At 42.1% G+C, this 23,842-nt stretch overlaps 1 protein-coding gene across 1 annotated transcript in view; it reads right to left on the bottom strand.

Moving 5' to 3' along the window:
• The window catches only part of col15a1b (collagen, type XV, alpha 1b), an 87,452-nt gene extending 65,699 nt beyond the window's left edge, over positions 1 to 21,753 (bottom strand). The window contains exons 1-2 of the mRNA XM_028594003.1: positions 21,671 to 21,753; positions 21,319 to 21,383 (exon numbers count right to left, since the gene is read on the bottom strand). Of these exons, the coding sequence (XP_028449804.1) occupies positions 21,319 to 21,383; positions 21,671 to 21,681 (76 nt within the window). The 5' untranslated portion in view covers positions 21,682 to 21,753. The remainder of the gene's footprint in view (positions 1 to 21,318; positions 21,384 to 21,670) is intronic.
• Between the last annotated feature and the right edge of the window lie 2,089 nt (positions 21,754 to 23,842).

The raw sequence follows: 23,842 nt of genomic DNA, 5'->3' as shown, positions 1-23,842 counted from the left end.
GTAAGTGGGCGAAACAAATAAACGTTGCTTATAGCGCCCCCTAAAGGCCGATCTTCGCCAAATTTGGTACAGCGCCTCGGAAAGCCATCCCAAAAAGCACCACAAATTTTGTGTTGATTGCTTTTACTGTGGCAGAGATATTGCAATAGCAAATTTCCCTTTGAAATGTACTAAGAAAATTGGCGGGAAAACAAATAAACTTTACTTACGGCGCCCCCCTAAAGGCCGATCTTCGCCAAATTTGGTACACAGTATCGTAGTGGAATGGTGAACAAGGATCTCAAGTCATTTGGTGATAAATTTAAATTTAACCGAGATATGATATGATACGCGGTGTCGAGCTATCTAGGACAATTTGTTTGGTTGTCAAATTGGCATACTTCAACGTAGCAAAACGATTTCCATAACTTTTTGTCAGGTCCATCTGGAGATGCTAACTACCAGGTTTCGTGCAGATCGGGTCGAACGGCCTAGGGACGAGTTCGCGAAAGTTGGTTTTGCACGTTCTTGCGCGATACTGCGAAAAAACGTTTGCGCTGGAAATGGGCGGGGCCTATATCAGGCAATTCAGCTTGATTCAAGGAACACGTGTATGTAAGAATTTTAATGTGTGATGTGTATTGTGGGAGTTAATGACAAAAACCATTACAGCGCCACCTAGTGGTCCACATGTGTAATTTTGGTAGGTGTGATCCATGGCCCATTGTCCATCTACCCTGTAAATTTAAAATTGTTCACATTAGTGTAAGTGGTGAATCTAGAGTTGGGTCACATTGGGTCCCATAGGCCACGCCCACTTTGACCCCTCGGTACTCCATTCTAGGGATGGCCTCATGATTGGCCACAGATGGTACGCATCAAATTTTGTATAAATCGGATAAGCCGTTCATGAGATATAAACTTTTTGTAGTTGTAGCGCCCCCTAGTGACCGATTTTCTTAAAACGCTTGGGGTCCCTCCAGAGGGGCATGGCAAAGAATAATCTAAAGTTTGGGGTTGATAGCTTTTATTTTGGCTGAGATATGGCAAAGTTGGTGTTTTCATAGTTAGCTACGCAAATTTGTTTGTGCGTTATATGCGCAATTTTTATCGTATAAAATTTCTTTCCATAACTTTTAGTCAGGCCAGTGTGGAGTTGGTACGGTCCAAGTTTCGTGCAGATCGGTCGCACGGTCTAGGAGGAGTTCGGAAAAGTAGGTTTTTGATAAATTGCGATTTTTAAGGCATAAAAGTCCAGGCGGAAATGGGCGTGGCCTATATCACGTGATTCAGTTGGATCCAGGGAACGCGTCGATGTATAGTTTTTGAATGTCGGCTGTACGGTTTGGGAGTTATGGGGCCAAACGCGTTTTTTTCTGAAATAGCGCCACCTAGTGGTGGAAATGGGTGAATTTTTGCGCCTGAGGTCGTTGCGGGGTTAGGGACCAGTCCTGAAAATGGCAACTCCCCACTATGTACGGTTTAGGCTGCAGTCGGAGTTTTAGGCGGAGAAGAAGAAGAATAATAAAAACTAGAACTGCAAGCAGTTATGAACGGGGCCCAAGCCTCCGCGCCGCCCGTCTCCATAGCTGCCAGCCTCCGGCGCCGCCAGCCTCCATCGCCGCCAGCCTCCGACCCGTCCGCCTCCGGCGCCACGCCGCCTCCGATGCCCGCCGTCCGCGATGCCCCCGGACGCGCCAGTCGCACCCGAAGAAGCGAAGCTGCGCCCGATGCGGGACTCCAAGCATTGAGTAGGGGGGGCACACGTCGGTGAATATCGAGAGGTTTGATGCGCGAGGTCTGCGGTACTCTGCTTTTGAAAATGTAGCGGTTAACAGTTCGTCTCCATGCATGCACAGACTGCTTTTAACAATTCTCTACTATAAACAAACTTCTTAACCCCCCTGACCACAGGGGACAGCAGAGAGAAATGAGAGAGTGACTGAGAGGGTGGTGGTCCAAAAGTTATGGACCAAATTACACGGAACGCCATGCCGAGCGAGCGCCCAAATTTTGTGTTGCGCCATGGGCCACAAATTTTGTGCATTATTTACATTTATTTCCCAAAGCGCCTCGAACGCCTTATGCTAAAGGTTGATCTTCGGCAAATTTGGTAGAACGCCTCGGGACGCCATGCCGAGCGAGCGCCACAAATTTTGTGTTGATTGCTTTTACTGTGGCAGAGATATTGCAATTGCAAATTTCCCATTTAAATGCATTGAGTAAGTGGGCGAAACAAATAAACGTTGCTTATAGCGCCCCCTAAAGGCCGATCTTCGCCAAATTTGGTACAGCGCCTCGGAAAGCCATCCCGAAAGAGCACCACAAATTTTGTGTTGATTGCTTTTACTGTGGCAGAGATATTGCAATAGCAAATTTCCCTTTGAAATGTACTAAGAAAATTGGCGGAAAACAAATAAACTTTACTTACGGCGCCCCCTAAAGGCCGATCTTCGCCAAATTTGGTACACAGTATCGTAGTGGAATGGTGAACAAGGATCTCAAGTCATTTGGTGATAAATTTAAATTTAACCGAGATATGATATGATACGTGTGTCGTAGCTAACTAGGACAATTTGTTTGGTTGTCAAATTGGCATACTTCAACGTAGCAAAACGATTTCCATAACTTTTTGTCAGGTCCATCTGGAGATGCTAACTACCAGGTTTCGTTCAGATCGGTCGAACGGCCAGGGACGAGTTCGCGAAAGTTGGTTTTTTGCGTTGCGCGATACTGCGAAAAAAAAACGTTTGCGCGGAAATGGGCGGGGCCTATATCAGGCAATTCAGCTTGATTCAAGGAACACGTGGATGTAAGAATTTCTAATGTGTGATGTGTATTGTGGGAGTTAATGACAAAAAACCATTACAGCGCCACCTAGTGGTCCACATGTGTAATTTTTGGTAGGTGTGATCCATGGCCCATTGTCCATCTACCCTGTAAATTTAAAGTTGTTCACATTAGTGTAAGTGGTGAATCTAGAGTTGGATCACATTGGGTCCCATAGGCCACGCCCACTTTGACCCCTCGGTACTCCATTCTAGGGATGGCCTCAGGATTGGCCCCAGATGGTACCGTCAAATTTCGTATAAATCGGATGAGCCGTTCATGAGATATAAACTTTTTGTAGTTGTAGCGCCCCCTAGCGACCAATTTTCTTAAAACGCATGGGGTCCCTCCAGAGGGGCATGGCAAAGAATAATCTAAAGTTTGGGGTTGATAGCTTTCATTTTGGCTGAGATATGGCAAAGTTGGTGTTTTCATAGTTAGCTACTCAAATTTGTTTGTGCGTTATATGCGCAATTTTTATCGTATAAAATTTATTTCCATAACTTTTAGTCAGGCCAGTCTGAGATGCCACGGTCCAAGTTTCGTGCAGATCGGTCGACGGTCTAGGAGGAGTTCGAAAAAGTAGGTTTTTGATAAATTGCGATTTTAAAGGCATAAAAGTCCAGGCGGAAATGGGCGTGGCCTATATCACGTGATTCAGTTGGATCCAGGGAACGCGTAGATGTATTGTTTTTGAATGTCGGATGTACGGTTTGGGAGTTATGGGGCCCAAACGTTTTTTTCTGCTATAGCGCCACCTAGGGGTGGAAATGGGTGAATTTTGCGCCTGAGGTCCTTGCGGGGTTTTGGGACCAGTCCTGAAAATGGCAACTCCCCACTATGTACGGTTTAGGCTGCAGTCAGAGTTTTAGGCGGAGAAGAAGAATAATAATAAAAAAACTAGAACTGCAAGCAGGGTTATGAGCGGGGGGCCCAAGCCTCCGGCGCCGCCTAGTCTCCATAGCGGGGCCAGCCTCCGGCGCCGCCAGCCTCCATCGCCGCCAGCCTCCGGCGCCGTCCGCCTCCGCGCGCCGTTCGCCGCCTCCGATGCCCGTCGTCCGCCCGCGGCGCCCCGGAGCCGCGCCAGTCGCGCCCGAAGAAGCGCGAAGCTGCGCCGATGCGGGACTCCAAGCATTGAGTAGGGGGGGCACGCGTCGGTGAATATCGAGAGGTTTGATGCGCGAGGTCTGCGGTACTCTGCTTTTGAAAATGTAGCGGTTAACAGTTCGTCTCCATGCACGCACAGACTGCTTTTAACAATTCTCTACTATAAACAAACTTCTTAACCCCCCTGACCACAGGGGACAGCAGAGAGAAATGAGAGAGTGACTGAGAGGGTGGTGGTCCAAAAGTTATGGACCAAATTCGCCAAATTTGGTACAGCGCCTCGGGACGCCATGCCGAGCGAGCGCCACAAATTTTGTGTTGATTGCTTTTACTGTGGCAGAGATATTGCAATTGCAAATTTCCCATTTAAATGCATTGAGTAAGTGGGCGAAACAAATAAACGTTGCTTATAGCGCCCCCTAAAGGCCGATCTTCGCCAAATTTGGTACAGCGCCTCAGAAAGCCATCCCGAAAGAGCGCCAGAAATTTTGTGTTGATTGCTTTTACTGTGGCAGAGATATTGCAATAGCAAATTTCCCTTTGAAATGTACTAAGAAAATTGGCGGGAAAACAAATAAACGTTGCTTATAGCGCCCCCTAAAGGCCGATCTTCGCCAAATTTGGTACACAGTATCGTAGTGGAATGTTGAACAAGGATCTCAAGTCATTTGGTGATAAATTTAAATTTAACCGAGATATGATATGATACGTGTGTCGTAGCTATCTAGGACAATTTGTTTGGTTGTCAAATTGGCATACTTCAACGTATCAAAACGATTTCCATAACTTTTTGTCAGGTCCATCTGGAGATGCTAACTACCAGGTTTCGTGCAGATCGGTCGAGCGGCCTGGGGACGAGTTCGCGAAAGTTGGTTTTGCACGTTGCGCGATACTGCGAAAAAACGTTTGCGCGGAAATGGGCGGGGCCTATATCAGGCAATTCAGCTTGATTCAAGGAACACGTGGATGTAAGAATTTCTAATGTGTGATGTGTATTGTGGGAGTTAATGACAAAAAACCATTACAGCGCCACCTAGTGGTCCACATGTGTAATTTTTGGTAGGTGTGATCCATGGCCCATTGTCCATCTACCCTGTAAATTTAAAGTTGTTCACATTAGTGTAAGTGGTGAATCTAGAGTTGGGTCACATTGGGTCCCATAGGCCACGCTCACTTTGACCCCTCGGTACTCCATTCTAGGGATGGCCTCAGGATTGGGCACAGATGGTACGAATCAAATTTCGTATAAATCGGATGAGCCGTTCATGAGATATAAACTTTTTGTAGTTGTAGCGCCCCCTAGCGACCAATTTTCTTAAAACGCATGGGGTCCCTCCAGAGGGGCATGGCAAAGAATAATCTAAAGTTTGGGGTTGATATCTTTCATTTTGGCTGAGATATGGCAAAGTTGGTGTTTTCTTAGTTAGCTATGCAAATTTGCTTGTGCGTTATATGCGCAATTTTTATCATATAAAATTGATTTCCATAACTTTTAGTCAGGCCAGTCTGGAGATGCCACGGTCCAAGTTTCGTGCAGATCGGACGCACGGTCTCGGAGGAGTTCGAAAAAGTAGGTTTTTGATAAATTGCGATTTTAAAGGCATAAAAGTCCAGGCGGAAATGGGCGTGGCCTATATCACGTGATTCATTTGGATCCAGGGAACGCGTCGATGTATTGTTTTTGAATGTCGGGTGTACGGTTTGGGAGTTATGGGGCCAAACGCGTTTTTTCTGCTATAGCGCCACCTAGTGGTGGAAATGGGTGAATGTTTGCGCCTGAGGTCGTTGCGGGGTTTGGGACCAGTCCTGAAAATGGCAACTCCCCACTATGTACAGTTTAGGCTGCAGTCGGAGTTTTAGGCGGAGAAGAAGAAGAATAATAATAAAAAAAAATCCTTAGAAAAACAATAGGGTTCCACAGCCCTGCTGTGCGAACGGCGTAGCTATTGCTACACGCCGTTTCTTCCAGACTCGGGCTTGGACCCCTAACTAGAACTGCAAGCAGTTATGAACGGGGCCCAAGCCTCCGACGCCGCCCGTCTCCATAGCCGCCAGCCTCCGACGCCGCCAGCCTCCATCGCCGCCAGCCTCCGACGCCGTCCGCCTCCGACGCCATTCGCCTCCGATGCCCGTCGTCCGCGATGCCCCCGGAGCCGCGCCAGTCGCGCCCGAAGAAGCGCGAAGCTGCGCCGATGCGGGACTCAAGCATTGAGTAGGGGGGGCACACGTCGGTGAATATCGAGAGGTTTGATGCGCGAGGTCTGCGGTACTCTGCTTTTGAAAATGTAGTGGTTAACAGTTCGTCTCCATGCATGCACAGACTGCTTTTAACAATTCTCTACTATAAACAAACTTCTTAACCCCCCTGACCACAGGGGACAGCAGAGAGAAATGAGAGAGTGACTGAGAGGGTGGTGGTCCAAAAGTTATGGACCAAATTCGCCAAATTTGGTACAGCGCCTCGGAACGCCATGCCGAGCGAGCGCCACAAATTTTGTGTTGATTGCTTTTACTGTGGCAGAGATATCGCAATTGCAAATTTCCCATTTAAATGCATTGAGTCAGTGGGCGAAACAAATAAACGTTGCTTATAGCGCCCCCTAAAGGCCGATCTTCGCCAAATTTGGTAGAACGCCTCGGGACGCCATGTCGAGCGAGCACCACAAATTTTGTGTTGATTGCTTTTACTGTGGCAGAGATATTGCAATTGCAAATTTCCCATTTAAATGCATTGAGTAAGTGGGCGAAACAAATAAACGTTGCTTATAGCGCCCCCTAAAGGCCGATCTTCGCCAAATTTGGTACAGCGCCTCAGAACGCCATCCCGAAAGAGCACCACAAATTTTGTGTTGATTGCTTTTACTGTGGCAGAGATATTGCAATAGCAAATTTCCCTTTGAAATGTACTAAGAAAATTGGCGGGAAAACAAATAAACTTTACTTACGGCGCCCCTAAAGGCCGATCTTCGCCAAATTTGGTACACAGTATCGTAGTGGAATGGTGAACAAGGATCTCAAGTCATTTGGTGATAAATTTAAATTTAACCGAGATATGATATGATACGTGTGTCGTAGCTATCTAGGACAATTTGTTTGGTTGTCAAATTGGCATACTTCAACGTAGCAAAACGATTTCCATAACTTTTTGTCAGGTCCATCTGGAGATGCTAACTACCAGGTTTCGTGCAGATCGGTCGAGAACGGCCTAGGACGAGTTCGCGAAAGTTGGTTTTGCACGTTCTTGCGATACTGCGAAAAAAACGTTTGCGCGGAAATGGGCGGGGCCTATATCAGGCAATTCAGCTTGATTCAAGGAACACGTGGATGTAAGAATTTCTAATGTGTGATGTGTATTGTGGGAGTTAATGACAAAAAACCATTACAGCGCCACCTAGTGGTCCACATGTGTAATTTTTGGTAGGTGTGATCCATGGCCCATTGTCCATCTACCCTGTAAATTTAAAGTTGTTCACATTAGTGTAAGTGGTGAATCTAGAGTTGGGTCACATTGGGTCCCATAGGCCACGCCCACTTTGACCCCTCGGTACTCCATTCTAGGGATGGCCTCAGGATTGGCCCCAGATGGTACCATCAAATTTTGTATAAATCGGATGAGCCGTTCATGAGATATAAACTTTTTTAGTTGTAGCGCCCCCTAGCGACCAATTTTCTTAAAACGCATGGGGTCCCTCCAGAGGGCATGGCAAAGAATAATCTAAAGTTTGGGGTTGATAGCTTTCATTTTGGCTGAGATATGGCAAAGTTGGTGTTTTCTTAGTTAGCTACGCAAATTTGTTTGTGCGTTATATGCATAATTTTTATCGTATAAAATTGATTTCCATAACTTTTAGTCAGGCCAGTCTGGAGATGCCACGGTCCAAGTTTCGTGCAGATCGGACGCACGGTCTCGGAGGAGTTCGAAAAAGTAGGTTTTTGATAAATTGCGATTTTAAAGGCATAAAAGTCCAGGCGGAAATGGGCGTGGCCTATATCACGTGATTCATTTGGATCCAGGGAACGCGTCGATGTATTGTTTTTGAATGTCGGGTGTACGGTTTGGGAGTTATGGGGCCAAACGCGTTTTTTCTGCTATAGCGCCACCTAGTTGTGGAAATGGGTGAATTTTTGCGCCTGAGGTCGTTGCGGGGTTTGGGACCAGTCCTGAAAATGGCAACTCCCCACTATGTACGGTTTAGGCTGCAGTCGGAGTTTTAGGCGGAGAAGAAGAATAATAAAAATAATCCTTAGAAAAACAATAGGGTTCCACAGCCCTGCTGTGCGAACGGCGTAGCTATTGCTACCGCCGGTTCTTCCAGACTCGGGCTTGGACCCCTAAAAATAATCCTTAGAAAAACAATAGGGTTCCACAGCCCTGCTGTGCTATTGCTACACGCCGTTTCTTCCAGACTCGGGCTTGGACCCTAAAAATAATCCTTAGAAAAACAATAGGGTTCCACAGCCCTGCTTTCTTCCTACGCGCCGTTTCTTCCAGACTCGGGCTTGGACCCCTAATAATCCTTAGAAAAACAATAGGGTTCCACAGCCCTGCTGTGCGAACGGCGTAGCTATTGCTACACGCCGTTTCTTCCAGACTCGGGCTTGGACCCCTAATTAAGAGTCAGAGAGGTTATAGGAAGGAGAGTTTGACCCTAGGGTAGGATTAACCCAAACAACTGACCTGCCCACACACACACACACACACACACACACACACACACACACACACACACACACACACACACACACACACACACACACACACACACACACACACACACACACACACACACACACACGCACACACACATACACACACACACGCGCGCGCACACACACACACACACAGCTCCCATTTAAAGCCAATAGAGCAGTAACATTTAGATTGCATCGTGCTGAGTGACAAATCATGTTGTACTGTATGCTGGCTTGATCCTATCAAATAAATAAATTAAAAAAACAGCCCTGGGCTGACTGATACACACACAACTATTATACACATACTGTATTTTATCTTCTTGTTGTACATGTAATATTGGCAGTGGAGCAACAGTTTGAGCTGTCTTTCAAAAACATATTAGGAACCTATCTGAGAGGAAAGTGACAAAAAAAAGCCTGTATCTCTAACATTAGGACAGACATCAAGCCAATTACATTGGAGAAGTCATGGGGCCAGCATAACACAGCCTTAGATAGAAACAAGACAAGTCAAGAATGTGACTTCATTACCTTAACAGATCTTAACAGATTATCTAAATGTTACTGAGTGGACAGACTGTGCTTTAACTTGATGACTCAAACCTTAAAAGGTCTTGTCGAGTTGTCAAGTATCCAACCTGCGGAAGTGTCCAGCAAGAATCCCTACCCTGTGTTGTCCATTATGTGACCTCTGACCTCCCTCTGGAATGAGCCTCTTCACAGGCATCATGCACAGTGCCATGTTATGTTTCTATGCATTACCACATTATTAAATCAAATTCATAAATATGCTTTAAAGCTAGGAGTTGCTCATTGTAACACACCAAATGACAATTATTACCCAACTCTGCAAAATAAATCACTAACAGTTTTTGTCTATACTGTTGTGTACAGCCTTTATAGACTGAGCTGCTGGTTGAGCATGTTGTTAGTGTTTTTTTTGCTGTTATTGCCTTTGTAATGCAGAAAGTTGCAAAGTAAAATTGTCAAATTTTTTTTTTGTCCTTTTTTTCTGGGAAAAGATGGCCCACTCACTTTTGTACTGGTCCACCCAAAATAGCAGCCAAGCCAGTTTGAAGGCCATGTAAAAGACACATTTTTAATTTTAGTCCTAAAACGAAGATGCATAAGTCTTATGGTAAGTGGCATGTAATTGCAGCACTGGCTCTGCAACAGGAGAATGATTAGGTTAATGACTTACAAACTGCCTGCCGATCCACAGGTTATTAAAACAATAACCTTTTGACTCAGCTGACGCTATAGATGACCACTGACTAACACACACATGCACACACACAAGATCGCTTAATGCCACACTGTATGGTCTATAACATATTTGATATAAATGAATGCATTGTTTGGAGTTGTTAGTAGGTCAGAGGTGGACATCTGCAGAGGGACAGTTTCCATTACGTCAAGTGTCCTGGCTTTCACCCCTCCCCCCCACACACACACACACACACACACACACACACACACACACACACACACCATCCTCCCACTTCAGCCCCTATAATATACACAATCACAGATACAAAAAGAAAGAGATCATCTAGTGTGCAGCTCAACGTTGTTGTTTTTTTAGTGCCTGCTGAGATGCAGCTGGAGGGACAATGCAAAAAGCTAGACAGACAGACAGACTAAAATGACATCAGTGGCAACATTTTTTCTGATTTTCTCAGACCAACTTTTTCTCATTTCATTTCATTTATTTATTTATAAGGACAGCACACATGAATTAACAGTACTGTCAATGTGCCAATGTTTGCCAGCCAGCTAATTTTCAACTGTAGTTCTTTGGCGAGATGTTTTGCAACCAGAGCATTTTTATGTGTTTTGTCATTTCATTTTTTTGTATTGTTCATTCCTCAGTTGTCAAAATCTTGTTTTGCACCAAACCTCTGCTAAACATTTGCTTTTGTTAAGCTTTTATGTAACAGACTGATACCACATTCAATTTGAGAATGTATCTAGTTGCCATAAACAAACTGGAGACCGACAAACTGAGACTTTCCAGCTCTAACAAATGTGTCGACATTACAACACAATATATCTGTTGTATCATGACATAATGCATTACTATGATTATTATAATATATCCTATTATTGGCTGATTTTATACATGAAAACTAGTAAATATGTCATTACATACAATTTCTTAACTTACTTTGATTAGTGTTTCATGTATTATAAAACAATCTGATAAGAGTAATTTCTATTCATGCCATATTACAATGTGTGCAGACAGAGATCATTTGAGATGAACTGATATCTATCGAACCAACCAAGACAGTCAATCAACTGTTTCAAATATGTGGTACTATGTGGTACTATTTACATCCGCCTATAACCTGTTTATACATGTATAGGGCACAGGGCAATGAATGTTTGTGTGTGTGTGTGTGTGTGTGTGTGTGTGTGTGTGTGTGTGTGTGTGTGTGTGTGTGTGTGTGTGTGTGTGTGTGTGTGTGTGTGTGTGTGTGTGTGTGTGTGTGTGTGTGTGTGTGTGTGTGTGTGTGTGTGTGTGTGTGTGTGTGAGGGGTGTTGGGGGTGTTTGCTCAGCTGCATGTCTTGTTCTCAGAGCAAACGACCTCTCAGAGTTTCTCGCATGGGCTCATCTCCTCCTCCAATTGTTAATGTTAATGAAACACATGGGAAGCACTGTAATAGGGAATACTTTCACACATCTGATGTGAACTGCCTAAGAGCCGGTACACCCCAACCAGACGGCCGACCCTCGGCAGAAAAGCCAGTCGAAATGATCAGTCGGGTCCCCGAGGTCCAAAAAACTGCCTCGGAACACACTCATGCGACACCAATTTCAGAAACGTTAATACGTCTGCATGGCAGCAGGCGGCGCTAATCTGTATTGTTGCCCAAGAAATGAAAACCGGCAGCTGATTGGACGAACGCGTCACATGGGTTTGTTTTCTCTAGAAATTAAAAGCCAGACTGTCATGGCGGCTCGTTCAGATTATGATCTCATATTGTATTAAAATAGTTCACCGAAACGTGTTTTCTGAAAACATTTTAAGCGAGAAATAGGCCATGCAGTTGCTGAATCTGTCTTCATTTCAGCTCAATAAAGGTCAGTTTAAAAGATTTTTGTCAGATTTTGAGAGACTCTAGTCACGCTCATTCCGCTCCCCATTTCTGGGTGAGTCCCGAGTACCGGCCCTGCCGCCGACTGAACATGTCAGGTCGGCCAAAATGAACGCCAACAGCCCCCCAGACTGACGACGGCACGGGACACACCGAACAGATTCGAGTCACTGACCTCGCCAGACTGTCCAACGGCCGATTTTCAGCCCTGTATGTCCCGGGCTTAAAATGAAAGACAACCTTCAGAGAAATGTGACAGGAAAATATTATCTCATGTTTGCTCCACTGTCCCTCTGGCAGAGTACCATCTATTGACTTCCACCCACCAAAGTCGCACCACAATATTCACTATTGTTCAGTACTGGAGAAGTTAAATGCTGTACAGTGTGGTATTTTTCCATTTGTGTCTCTGTTTGTGTATCTGTTGAGACTTTCTTTTAGGGCAGTGCAGGTGGAGATCTGTACAGTTGCAGTCAACACTAGACTGAGGTGTAATACTGTTTGTGAGCACAGAAACTCAGATAATTTCCCTTCTACATGTTGACATACAGAAAGAAATGTGAGTATTCCTGTTAAGGCGGACATACCTGGTCTGAATTTAGAGTTTCCGTCTAACCGCTAAAATGATCTTGGACATTTTTTTCTTATAGTGATGAATTAGTCCTAAGTGTCCTGAGCACATTCTGTCCTCCTTTAGTCAAAGGAGTAAAAACATTTCAGTGATCTAAAGCTTGCGAGAAGTTCCTAAGGAATGGTAGATGATACAGAATGCACAAACATAGTGGGAGGCAAAGGAATACGATTTATATAAAATAACACATATGTCCACAGAAAGAAGTTGTGTCACCTCTACAGAAATCAAGACTTTCATTCATTTCAAGCCTGTGTAAAAAGATTTAGCCCCACCCAAACATTCAATGTGATAGGCAAAATTGTCTTTGAGATTTTTTATGAATATCTTTTTTAAGTTTTGAACATAATGTTTGACCAACATCTTTCTTACTGCACCTTTTTTTGCAGTGAGAAATGGTCAGCGGACTCAGATGAGATATACTGTCAGGAGCACCAACAACCAAAATAGTGACTAAAGAGCCTGCACTCAGCAGCACATCCACACAGCCTCAGGGAAGGAAGTGAAGGAGAAGGATTTGTATGAAGGTAAATATGGTGCAAAACGTGAGAGCTTATAATACAATGTGAGAACTTGCATAACAAAAAAATTGAACGTGTATGCTAAAATTTGCACTTGTAAAAAATATTCACACGTGATCTGAATTTGAAGTCACAAAAGGAAAAAAAACATAAGAGCTTGTAAAAAAAATCTGAACTTGTAAATTGAAATTTGCACTTGTAGAAAAAATATTCACAAATGTGTAGATTGACATTTGCATGAACACAATGACAGCTGCAAACTTGTAATGCAACATTTACTCGTGTACTTTTTTTTTTTACTCAGGTTCATTTTCCATCACAACCACAATTCAGTGATTACAACCTCTCGAATCTGTCACTGTAGGCGCTCTCTCGCATCACAAAGTGGAGAATCTGCGCCTCGACTTTTGCAACACTTGTTGCGATACATTTGGTGCAAAACTAATTTGTACCTGTGGACTTAGGCTGTGGAGCTCTGAGCCAACAGAACGGGGAAAGCAGGGTTTCTATCGCCAGATGAGGGACAACTCTGTCCGGCTTATTTAGCTATGTAGCATGGAAGCCTGGTGGAATAACAAGCTAGCGTTAGCTAACTAACCAACCAGCCTGCTTCTAATACCTTTTAATTATCTTAACACTTTTTAACAGTCAAACTGAAACTCTGGCGGTGAGCTCCAGGTCCTGCAGCCGCAGACGGACCATCACCAGTGGGGATCGGCCAGCGGAGTAACATTGCTATTATTGCCAGAAAGCTTTGCTGCCGTGAAGGGCTTCTATCAAAATATATCATTTTTCTTTCTGTTATATACAATGACTTGTGTACCGTAAGAGGACACATATGCAGGTGACAAGATTAGGGGTACACACAAGGTACGGTTCGGTTTACATGCGGGTTTAGGAGTCACAGAGTTTGATACAGAGAAAAACACCCCAAATGCAGACAGTTTACTGTCTGTTTGAAAAGACAGTAGTGCAAGTGTCAAAGACAGACGAAGACAGCCAAATTTAGTTTTCCAATTGATTCTATAATTAGATTACACAGGAATTGAGAATATGTAGGGAGCGTTGGCATAATATTCCATTATAGTCCCAATAGAGGACAGAGCAATGGCCATTTATTTTTATGAAGATGTTAGTAATTTAATGTTTTAATAGACAGATGTGTCCTTAAAGGGAGAGAGTGTTGGTGTGTTTATGTAGTACTCTCCAGCTAATTGACCATCATTTCAGTAGCCACAGACTCAGACCCAAATATGCAAAAGCACACACACATACACACACACACACACACACACACATATCCAGAGAAGAACTTCCAACCTTTCCCTTAAAGCAACACTATGTAACTTTTCCAGCTTCGGTCCCCCTACAAGTTGGAAGTGCAATTGTCTATTACATTACATTATGCAAGTTTGCCAGATCGGATAGCGGATCTGTAGTTCGAATGAACTGGACGATGTAATGGAAAGTTACATAGTGTTGCTCTAAAACCAGTTATTGAAAGTTATCTCAAAATCAGAAAGTAAACATGAAGTTGTACAATGTTGTCACATTGTGAGTAAAGTAATCAGCATGACAAACTTCTAAAAGATAGTGTAGTGTTTGTGGGGGTCACCTTATCTTTCCCACTCACAGATCAAGGTCTCTGTTAAAAAATGCAGTTTAATTCAGGACCTGGCTGGCTCTGTTTGTGACTATGTTTAAGTCACAGTGGTAGCCTGGGTAAACCCTGACGAACTTCCGGCAAATTTGAAATTTGTTCTGCAAGTCAGTCTGGCCAAGAGCCCATTCAAGCCCATTTCCAATTTTTCCAAATCGAGGCACATATCACAACCGTTGAGGCGGGCTTTACACAATGACGATAGCGCGGTGACGGCAAGCAGCTTTTTGTTTACATTCAACATGACGGCCACCGAAGCGCAGTTACCCGTTGATGCCGCTGTTGCTGCCACGTCACCCGGATCGTTGGTCTGATTGGTTGAAGGACTATCCAATGCGCCCAGAGGCATTTGAGCGGTGTCTGTTGGTGACAACTGTTTGGAAATGAGCTGTGAATGAACCTTGCCCAGATGTGTAAGTGTGTGTGAAAAGGAGAAAGACTCTGACAGATATTATATAAGTGTGTGTGTGTGAGTTGACATGTACACTTACTTGTACACCACATGGAGCTGTGTTTCCTCTCACCCTTTGTGTCTGAAGCCAAATGCAGCAGCAATGCAAGAAAAAACGGAATCAAACTAAAGTAGATCATTTTCTTCTTCTGTGAACTGTGAAAGGTAACTGTGTGGGTATCCTCATGTCTTTCAGTAAAGAAAAGTTGTGAACATACTACTTTGTAGTAGAAAAACAATTACTTTGGTAGCTTCAGGCTTCAATCCAACATTTAGACTTCATAAATCCCCTTGGTTATTGTAGCTTTAAAATCTTGAAATACCATAAAGAATTGATATGAGTGGTATCAACATGAAGAATGCTTGACTTTCCTCCAATGACACAACTACAGTGAACTAGATATGCTGAGCTGAAAATCTATTGACAACAATTTAAATTATTGAAAAAGTCACTTTTCAAGCAAAAATACCAAATATTTGCAAGATTTCGCTTCTCAAATTTGAGGATACTGCTATTCTTTGTCTTATTTGAAAGTATCCTGAATAATTTTGCTTTAGGGACAAAACAAGCAAATTAAAGACATCACATTGGGTTCTGGGATCTTCATGTATTTGTTGACATTGAAAGAGAAAATAATAAATTGATAAATCAAAAAACAGATGAACTGATAATTTATAATAATAAGTAGTTGCAGCCCTAAAGTGAATGCCCAAATGTTTCATTTGAAATCAAATTAAACATATATATATATATATATATATATATATATATATATATATATATATATATATATATATATATATATATATAAAACCAAGTTTTACTAAATAACAATATTCTGTGTATTCACATGTAGAGTAGACAACACCAATGCATGTACATGTCTCAAATAACCATAGCCATGTGTGCACATAAACAGAATGTTAATACTCTCCTCGAGTAAATGAAGTTTTAGATCATCTTTCTTAGTAAAAAGCCTTTCTTTGTATGTTTCTTACCCCAAAGCACAGAGTGGAACAGATACACAATGATAATGATTCATGGTACTCTTTTTAAACAGTAACTATGGAAACGATGTACCCAAACAACAACAGTTTCCTTTCCAAAAACCATTACAATAAGAGCTGTAAAAAAAAAAAGAAAATCATCAAGTCAATCTAATACATGCTTCTGGTATGAGTTGAACTTCCTCTACGACAAACAACAGCCTTTTCTCTCCTCATTTTGATTCCACATCTCCATTCCTCTATACGTAATGGGAACCAAGGTTAGGAAACTACATCATCTCAGTGAGAATCGCATCATGGAAAACACAAGACTGTTTTCAACTGAAAGTCATGAGACCCTCAAAGAAACACCCATTCTTATTTTTAAGTTTCCAGTGACCCATAGAGCTGACCGTTACACACATTCAGCAATGACACCTTTTACAGTTGGCCCATTGTGCCCAACTGTGTTCAAATCAAAGTCACTGTGGCTGAATGAGCACATTCCAGACAGGACGCCGCTGCAGTGAGGGCGTTCAGTTCTCTAATATACTGAAGACATTTAGGTAGAGGCTCTTTCATACAGCTCTATGACATTCATGCTTGCCAGGTTTTTAGACTCATAAAACACTAAATGGAGCTCGGTGGGAGTTTTATTCCAGTAACATCAGAGACCAAATAAGGTCAAGAGTGGAAGTGGCAAACTGAATATGATTAAAATAGAGACAACTGTTTTCCACAGCAGAAAACCTGTTTTCTAGAGATGAATATGGTTCATTGAGCAAACATTTGATAACTGATGGCATCAAAATATGGCCGATATTGTGGATCTCAACAGTAATATAATGGTAGTAGTATAATAGTATATAGTGACTAGGTTTTACAGTACAGAAGAGCACCTCATCCAAAGCAGACTCCTACTGGGCTCACCTCACAATCATTTATATTGGCTAAACATGGAATTCCTTTCAGAGCAACTCAACCAACGGTAAATGGAAAGTGAAGGTTCTTGGAGGAAGGAATAAGGTTTAGGGGGGACAGGGTGAAGTTTGTAGTGTGGAAAACAGTACAACAACAACATTTGCTTTTTAAAGCTAGAGTTGTGTCTGGAAATGTAGACGCTAAAATGTTGGTGTTACAGATGTTTTTTTGTAAAGATTGCTGTTCATCGAGAAACGACTAGACAGTAGAAAATGGCTAAATGCAAGGCCAGGGATTTCAAATTTATTTCTGAAAAGGTGTTAAATAATAGGAAACATTTTTGTGATCTTCTAAAATCTACCCTACATAAGAATGTTGATATTGGATAACTAAACTCCAGACTGCGGACAATTTTTTTTTTACATCCAACATTGTCTGCTAATAGCATATGGTATGGTTAAGGTTAGGGAAAGATTGTAGAAATGGCAAAGAAATTATGGGCAAATTATGGTTGGTATGGTTGGCTAAAACAACAAAATTGTGATTCACTTATTACAAGGGCAAACATTAATTGTAGATCTGCAACACTTTGGACGAATATTGCATCTTGCCCCTCTCTATTTTTACCCTGAACCTAGTCTGGCATTACCAGACCTATCTCCACAGAGGTTGGGTTGTTTGCATTTCTTTAAAGTGCTCATATTATGCTTTTTGGCTTTTTCCCTTTCCTTTATTGTGTTATATATCTTTTTTTGTGTGCATGTTATAGGTTGACAAAGTGAAAAAGCCCAAAGTCCACCCCAAAGGCACTTATCATCTCCGACAGAAAACACTGTTCCCAAACTGCTCCAAACAGCTCTATTGTAGTCCAGCCTTTACTTCTGTGACAAACGTGCGTCACTTTGTAACACTCGTTATAATGCTCGCCTAGCTGCTAGTGTAGCACGCCCTCATACTCTACTTCTGACTGGCTAGTAGTCCTTACCTAGCTACTGCGCATGTGTATCTCCCAACAAAGATGTAATAGAAGTGAGATGCCTCACTCTGTAGCTAAAACAGAGAGCTCAACAAACAGGGTGAAACGAAGAGCTGCAGCAATGTGCAGTACAACAAAAATATGGTGCTTTTTGAAAATTAAACCATGTAAACCTATTCTGATATAACCTCTAAATACAGTTATGAACCTGAAAATGAGCATAATATGAGCACTTTAAATCAATCACAATCACGTTGTCTTAGGCAACGCTAAGCTCTGGACGCAGCGACGGCGGCTCTGCAAAATAGTCTCGGGAAGAAACTTGTTTTGGGGGAACATTTGCACCCTGCAAAAGAAAACGCCACATACAGTATTAAATAAAGTTAATTGTACACTATACAGTAACGTGAGCTATATAAATAAGCTGGATACATGGTTAAATGTGTACTAGCTCTCTTATCGCTGTGTGTACTTCGTCCACAGAAATCCCCACCAATCGGTCTCTTGTATCGCTGTGTGTACTTCATCCACAGCAATCCCCACCGTTGGTTACAAAACGTCCCAGTTAGAGAGTAAATGCTGTAAACATATTCTTTGTAAATCTTTACAATCATTCGCTAAAAGAACCAAGCACGCCTTATCATTTCCTGAAGCGAAGGGATTTGGAGAATTGCAACACACAGAGAGCGGAAGCAGATGTCAGGCAATAATCCTGGAAATGTACTGATCCAGACTACACTGAACCAAATAACGGCGGCATAATGCGTAAAGTGTATGATTTTAGATAACATCGTTGGCGTCTAGTGTGTATGTGTACGTGTAGTCCCGCCATGGCGGCTGTCCCTTTCATACAGGCGTTGATTCGGCTCTGTTACTACATCTGCTGCCGGCTTAATGGCGGAACACATCTGTCTCCCCATTTTGTGTTCATACCTTTTATACAGAATGGCGACCAAACACCAACAGTCGATATAGTTGGAATAAGCATTGCGTCCAGGAATTAGTCACAGATTCAAAGTGATGACATTTCATTTTCTTTGCTCCTGTGTACTGGAACACTCTGCTATTCCAAGCTAGTTTTGGACTTAAACATATGATTTTCTAATCACAAGACAGTCTCTCTAACCATCAAGCCTGTGGCAGTCCACAATGTGATGAGCTGTGTTCAGTGTGAATAATAAATAACTCTTCTAAATCCTGCAGAAGCACTGATCATTTCTGACTTTATGAAAATGTTTGAAATAGATAATTAATTTTGTCATCCATTTGCAAAAATCAACCACCCACACGCCTACACATGCTGACATTAAACTTGCACAGGGACAAGTGTATTCTCAACATCCAACTTCAAAGCTCCGTGTGAATCAACCCACGCCGTCCTCTCTGATGTTCTCAAGCACACAAACAGCAAGTGCAGTGCAGATGAAACGCCTCACACCATTACCATACAAACTAAACACTTCATTTCTCACCCTGGTGCAGCGTTTGACCTGTCTGCCACTTCCAGCTACCTCATTGTACACACACATACACACACAGAGGGTAAAGAGGGCAGAGGAAGCCCGGTCTATTGCCAAACAAACAAACTATCTCTCTCCTACAGAGCTGTATAATAGAAGTCTCACAGCAGGGAGTAAATGAAAGCCACAGCAGCAGACAGAGGTGTGAAAATGGAAATGAAATGGGGACTGACCCTTATTATGGGTCTCGTAATGGGTCTGTGAGGGAGGAGTGGATTACATGAGATCCGAGTCTAGCCATGTCATTAAGAATCAATGGATTACATTTTTCCTTAGTTTTTTGGCATGATGTATTTCATTACATCCTTTGGCTCAGTCTTCTAAATCTTGACTAGGTATCACAGACCACACTGAAGTGCTTTAGCCATTCATCCACAAAAACTTCGTACTGGAGGTCTGCTCAGCAGTGTGCAAACCACAGTACTGAGTGTGAAATTTTGGGTGGGTCTCTAAAATACTGACAACATTATTTTGATGCATTTCTATTTTTCTGTATCCTCATCATCATGGATTATGAGTAAAATAAGGCTATTATTTATGTATAATTCATGCATGACAATTATTCATCACTAATTCACTTCAATAAAGATACTGGCCTCCATGCTTTTCTTGCCATTACCATCAAAGCGTGGCAGTGCAATATCAAAAACTTCACTCACTTTAAAGATCAGAAGACAAAAAACGTTCTTGTCCAATCGCCATTATTCATGAGTGAAAGGTTGATGTGATCATTAACTGATTATTACATATCAGATGCACTGACATAAGTAGGCCTACATGCTTGCAGCTATGAACGTTTCATTGCAACAAGAGTGACAGTAGTTTTTGAGCAATCACATGCAATCTCTTCTCTCCTACCCACTCCTAGCTAGCTAATTAGGCTGACGTTAGCTTCATGAGATTGCTTTTGACGTTTTAATGTTTTAAAGCAATACATCTCAAAATGATGTAGCATGAAATGCCCGTGGCCTTGGAAGAAATGCTGGGTTAGGTACTGTTTAAGCCACTGTAGTTAGCATTTCTGGCTAACTAGCTCAGTAGGCTACCTTAGCCACCATCTTTAAATAAGCTCATTGGAATGTCCGGCTAACTATCTTCTTAAATTCAGTATCTAAGCCCGTGTTTCTTCCAAGGCCAGGGACATTTCATACTATATTATTTTTTTTAGATGTCTTTAAAAGCATCTCGTTTTAATACGTGTACATTTTAAAACATTAAAGTCTGACGCCATCTCATGAAGCTAACGTTATTTTAGCTAATTAATAATTAACGCTAATCAGCGATAAGTTTCCAGTTTGCATTAGAGCAAACAAACACACTCATACATCCATTGTTTATACTTTTAATCCTGTACTTTTGGTTTTGGAAAGGGTTAATAAAAGAAACCAACATCCAAAGTCTTTAAATACCAGAGAATAGTTCTGTAGTCGCACTACAGCTCCATACACACCGCATCAACATGCAGAGAAATCCATAGCTTGGAAGACCTGCCATTCCTAGTTATGGTTTGCCGACAGAGGAAACCTTTTCATATAAAATCTTAAACGGAATATATATCTGAGCTTTTTTAAGCGCAGATGTAAATTCAAGGCAATCTATCAAATTTCCCAATGAAATCTAACCTTGTGACACACAATAACAAATGCATTGTAAAGGCCAGGGTGCCATAATTCCATTTCAAGAAGCCAACTCCATAACCAATGAAGTATTGCATGATGATCAATATTAACAGACTTAATTGCTTTCCATGCTCATAATATTTTCTAATGGGATTCAAAGATTAGTTGGGAGTATATCATCAATATGAAGAGGCGCTCCTTTAATAGGGCATTTGTTGGGTCAACGCCAAACTGTTTTTAGCCCTTCTGTTCTCCAACACAGCTGTATATTTCTTTACAGCTACAGTATTGGGAAAGAGCTGCAGCAGCATGAATCTTACCTTCTATAACCTGCAGGGCAGCGGCCAGCCAGCACAGCAGAACTAGATGCAGGGCAAGAGACCACCTGAGGAGACACATCAGTCACATCATGTAAATTGCGTTTTAGGCTGACTTCAAAACATAAAAAAAACAGGTGTGAAAAGGTCTGAATTTGTTCATTTAAAATAGCTGATGTAGAGAGTGAAATGTGTTTCATGTAGAGCTATGAAAGCCGCGCATAGAAGAATTGTTGCTACATAGCAGGTCTACTCTGAGGTTTAACTGAAGTAAAGATATGAGATGGATGGTCGGATAAAAAACACTGCTTTTTTTACAAGCAGAAAACTTAGAAGTAATATTTAATTTGCTTACCCTTGAAACATTTTAGCGAATAAAGGAATACAAAATCCAGGTCTGAAAATGAACTCCAAGTGAATGTGTGTGATGAAATTCCGGCAAACTCTGTGGTCCCTCTGCCTCTGCCTCACTGTGCAGACCTGAAGTCACACTGCTTTTCTCTCTCTCTCTCTCTCTCTCTCTCTCTCTCTCTCTCTCTCACACACACACACACACACTCTCTCTCTCTCTCAGTACAAAGGCTCTCTCAGTTCTGAGCTGAGTGACTCTCAGACCCACAGTTTGGAAATTTGACTCCCTTAAAGGAAAAAAAAACTCCCCCCCATTCCCCCCTACTCACTCATTGGACCTTCTCTCCTAACCTGCTGCTTGAGTCAAGTTCCTTATACTAATGATAATATGATGTACATTTATGGCTATCATTTAAGTTAAATCTTTCCATCTGTGAATCTATCTTAAATATGTCAACTTATTTCCAACTCTATCCAGACCATTTTATTTCATGGTAAGTGCAACAGTGATAATAGACCAAAAACACGTTAATCAATGAATGAAATAAATGAATTATGTGAATACATGAATAGGGATGTATTGCAAATAGCATGGCCCAATTAACCTCCCAAATAAATGTATGTTTGTTCAAATGACCACAGATTAACTGACACAGAAAACCTGGGAACAGGTAGTATTAATCCACCACAGGTGTACTGGTTGTTTTCTGGTTCTTGAGGCATATAATGAAGTTGCCGTGTATAATTTCCTGTTTGCAATGAGAATTTAGAGGCTATACACAGGGAGCACACATAATATACACAGAAGATGGAAAGTGGGGTGTCAATAGGGCCCAACAGCAACTTTTTTTTATTGTACTTAAAGGGCACATATCAGTGCTTGTGCACATGCATTTGGGTATCTGGAGTGCCTACCAATACACAAACTGTGAACTAAGACAACTTAGTCAGTTTTTTGCTGCCTAGATCAGAAAGCATGGGATTCAACAAGCCATTCAGATTTTGCTTCCCTTCCTATGTCATATGAAGGCTCATCAGAATATGCCGCCCCCTAATCTGAGTATCTCCACCCACGGCCTGAAGTCTACCTTTGCAAAGGTGCGCCCTTTTTCTTGCAAACCACTAAGAGCAGACTGGGCAATTTTTGGCAGCGGGACCTAAAGAGACAGGAGCTAAAACAGACAGAGGGTGAGAGTATATTCAGACATGAACATTAAAGCATGTAAACATGTTCTAGTAGAAACCCAGCATACAAGTATGAAACTGAAAATGAGCATGATGTCTCCTTAAATGTCTAATTTGCACAGTATGTCCTGTCAGTCAGGAGCCACATCAGATAATAATGCAGGACCCACCTTAGTTCAGATTTGGGGGCCTCTGTGGATCTGTGGCTGTGAGGCAGGTGCACACTTTGCCTGGTTTGGAGAAAAGAGATTTGTTGTTCGTCTTTCCTCCACATTTAAAAAGTTAATATTAATGTTAACAGTCATAGAAATCCTCTTGCTTGTTGCTTCCACATTAGACATAAATTCACTCCCTCGCCTGTGCATGTGAAATACAGTAGTGAACACGATTGGGTGTCTTTGGCTGACTAGTAAATGTTTGGTTTCTAAAACTGAAAAGGAATTCATATTTTCAAAGATCATTCATGTGTTACACAAAGACCATTTGCTCCAGAAAGTTCATTTGACTCAGACATGTAATTTAAGCATCGCCAGTTGTTGTCTGGTTGGTCTCTGTGTTTTAGGAGCTTTAATCAGTCAGACAAGCAAAATATTGTTATAGTCACAGCCTGATACTGACACATTGACCATACTGATCACAGACACTGATGTTTTACAATGCACAAACACCCATTAGTCAAAATGTGGTGTTTAGTCTTGGGATGGGGAGTTTGACCAGTTTCCGGGACTTTCTTGAAAAAATGACAACAACCGAAAAACCCAAAATTTGAATTTGAAAGAACCAAAAAACTCCAATAAAAGTTCCTGTCAGTGGCTACCTGTTGATCAATAATCATTTTATCATAAATTAGGAGTCATGTGGTTGACTCTGTGTCCCATAGCGGGCAGATACACAATTGAAGGCAGACAGCTACCAGATAGCAATCTTCAGATTACTCTGTGTGGCCTCAGGATAAAGGAGTTTAACATCATTTTGAAAAGGATTTTTAAAG

This window comes from Perca flavescens, chromosome 12 (genome assembly GCF_004354835.1).
Source record: "Perca flavescens isolate YP-PL-M2 chromosome 12, PFLA_1.0, whole genome shotgun sequence".
Classification (NCBI taxonomy): Eukaryota; Metazoa; Chordata; class Actinopteri; order Perciformes; family Percidae; genus Perca; species Perca flavescens.
This window is presented reverse-complemented; position numbering and strand designations above follow the sequence as displayed.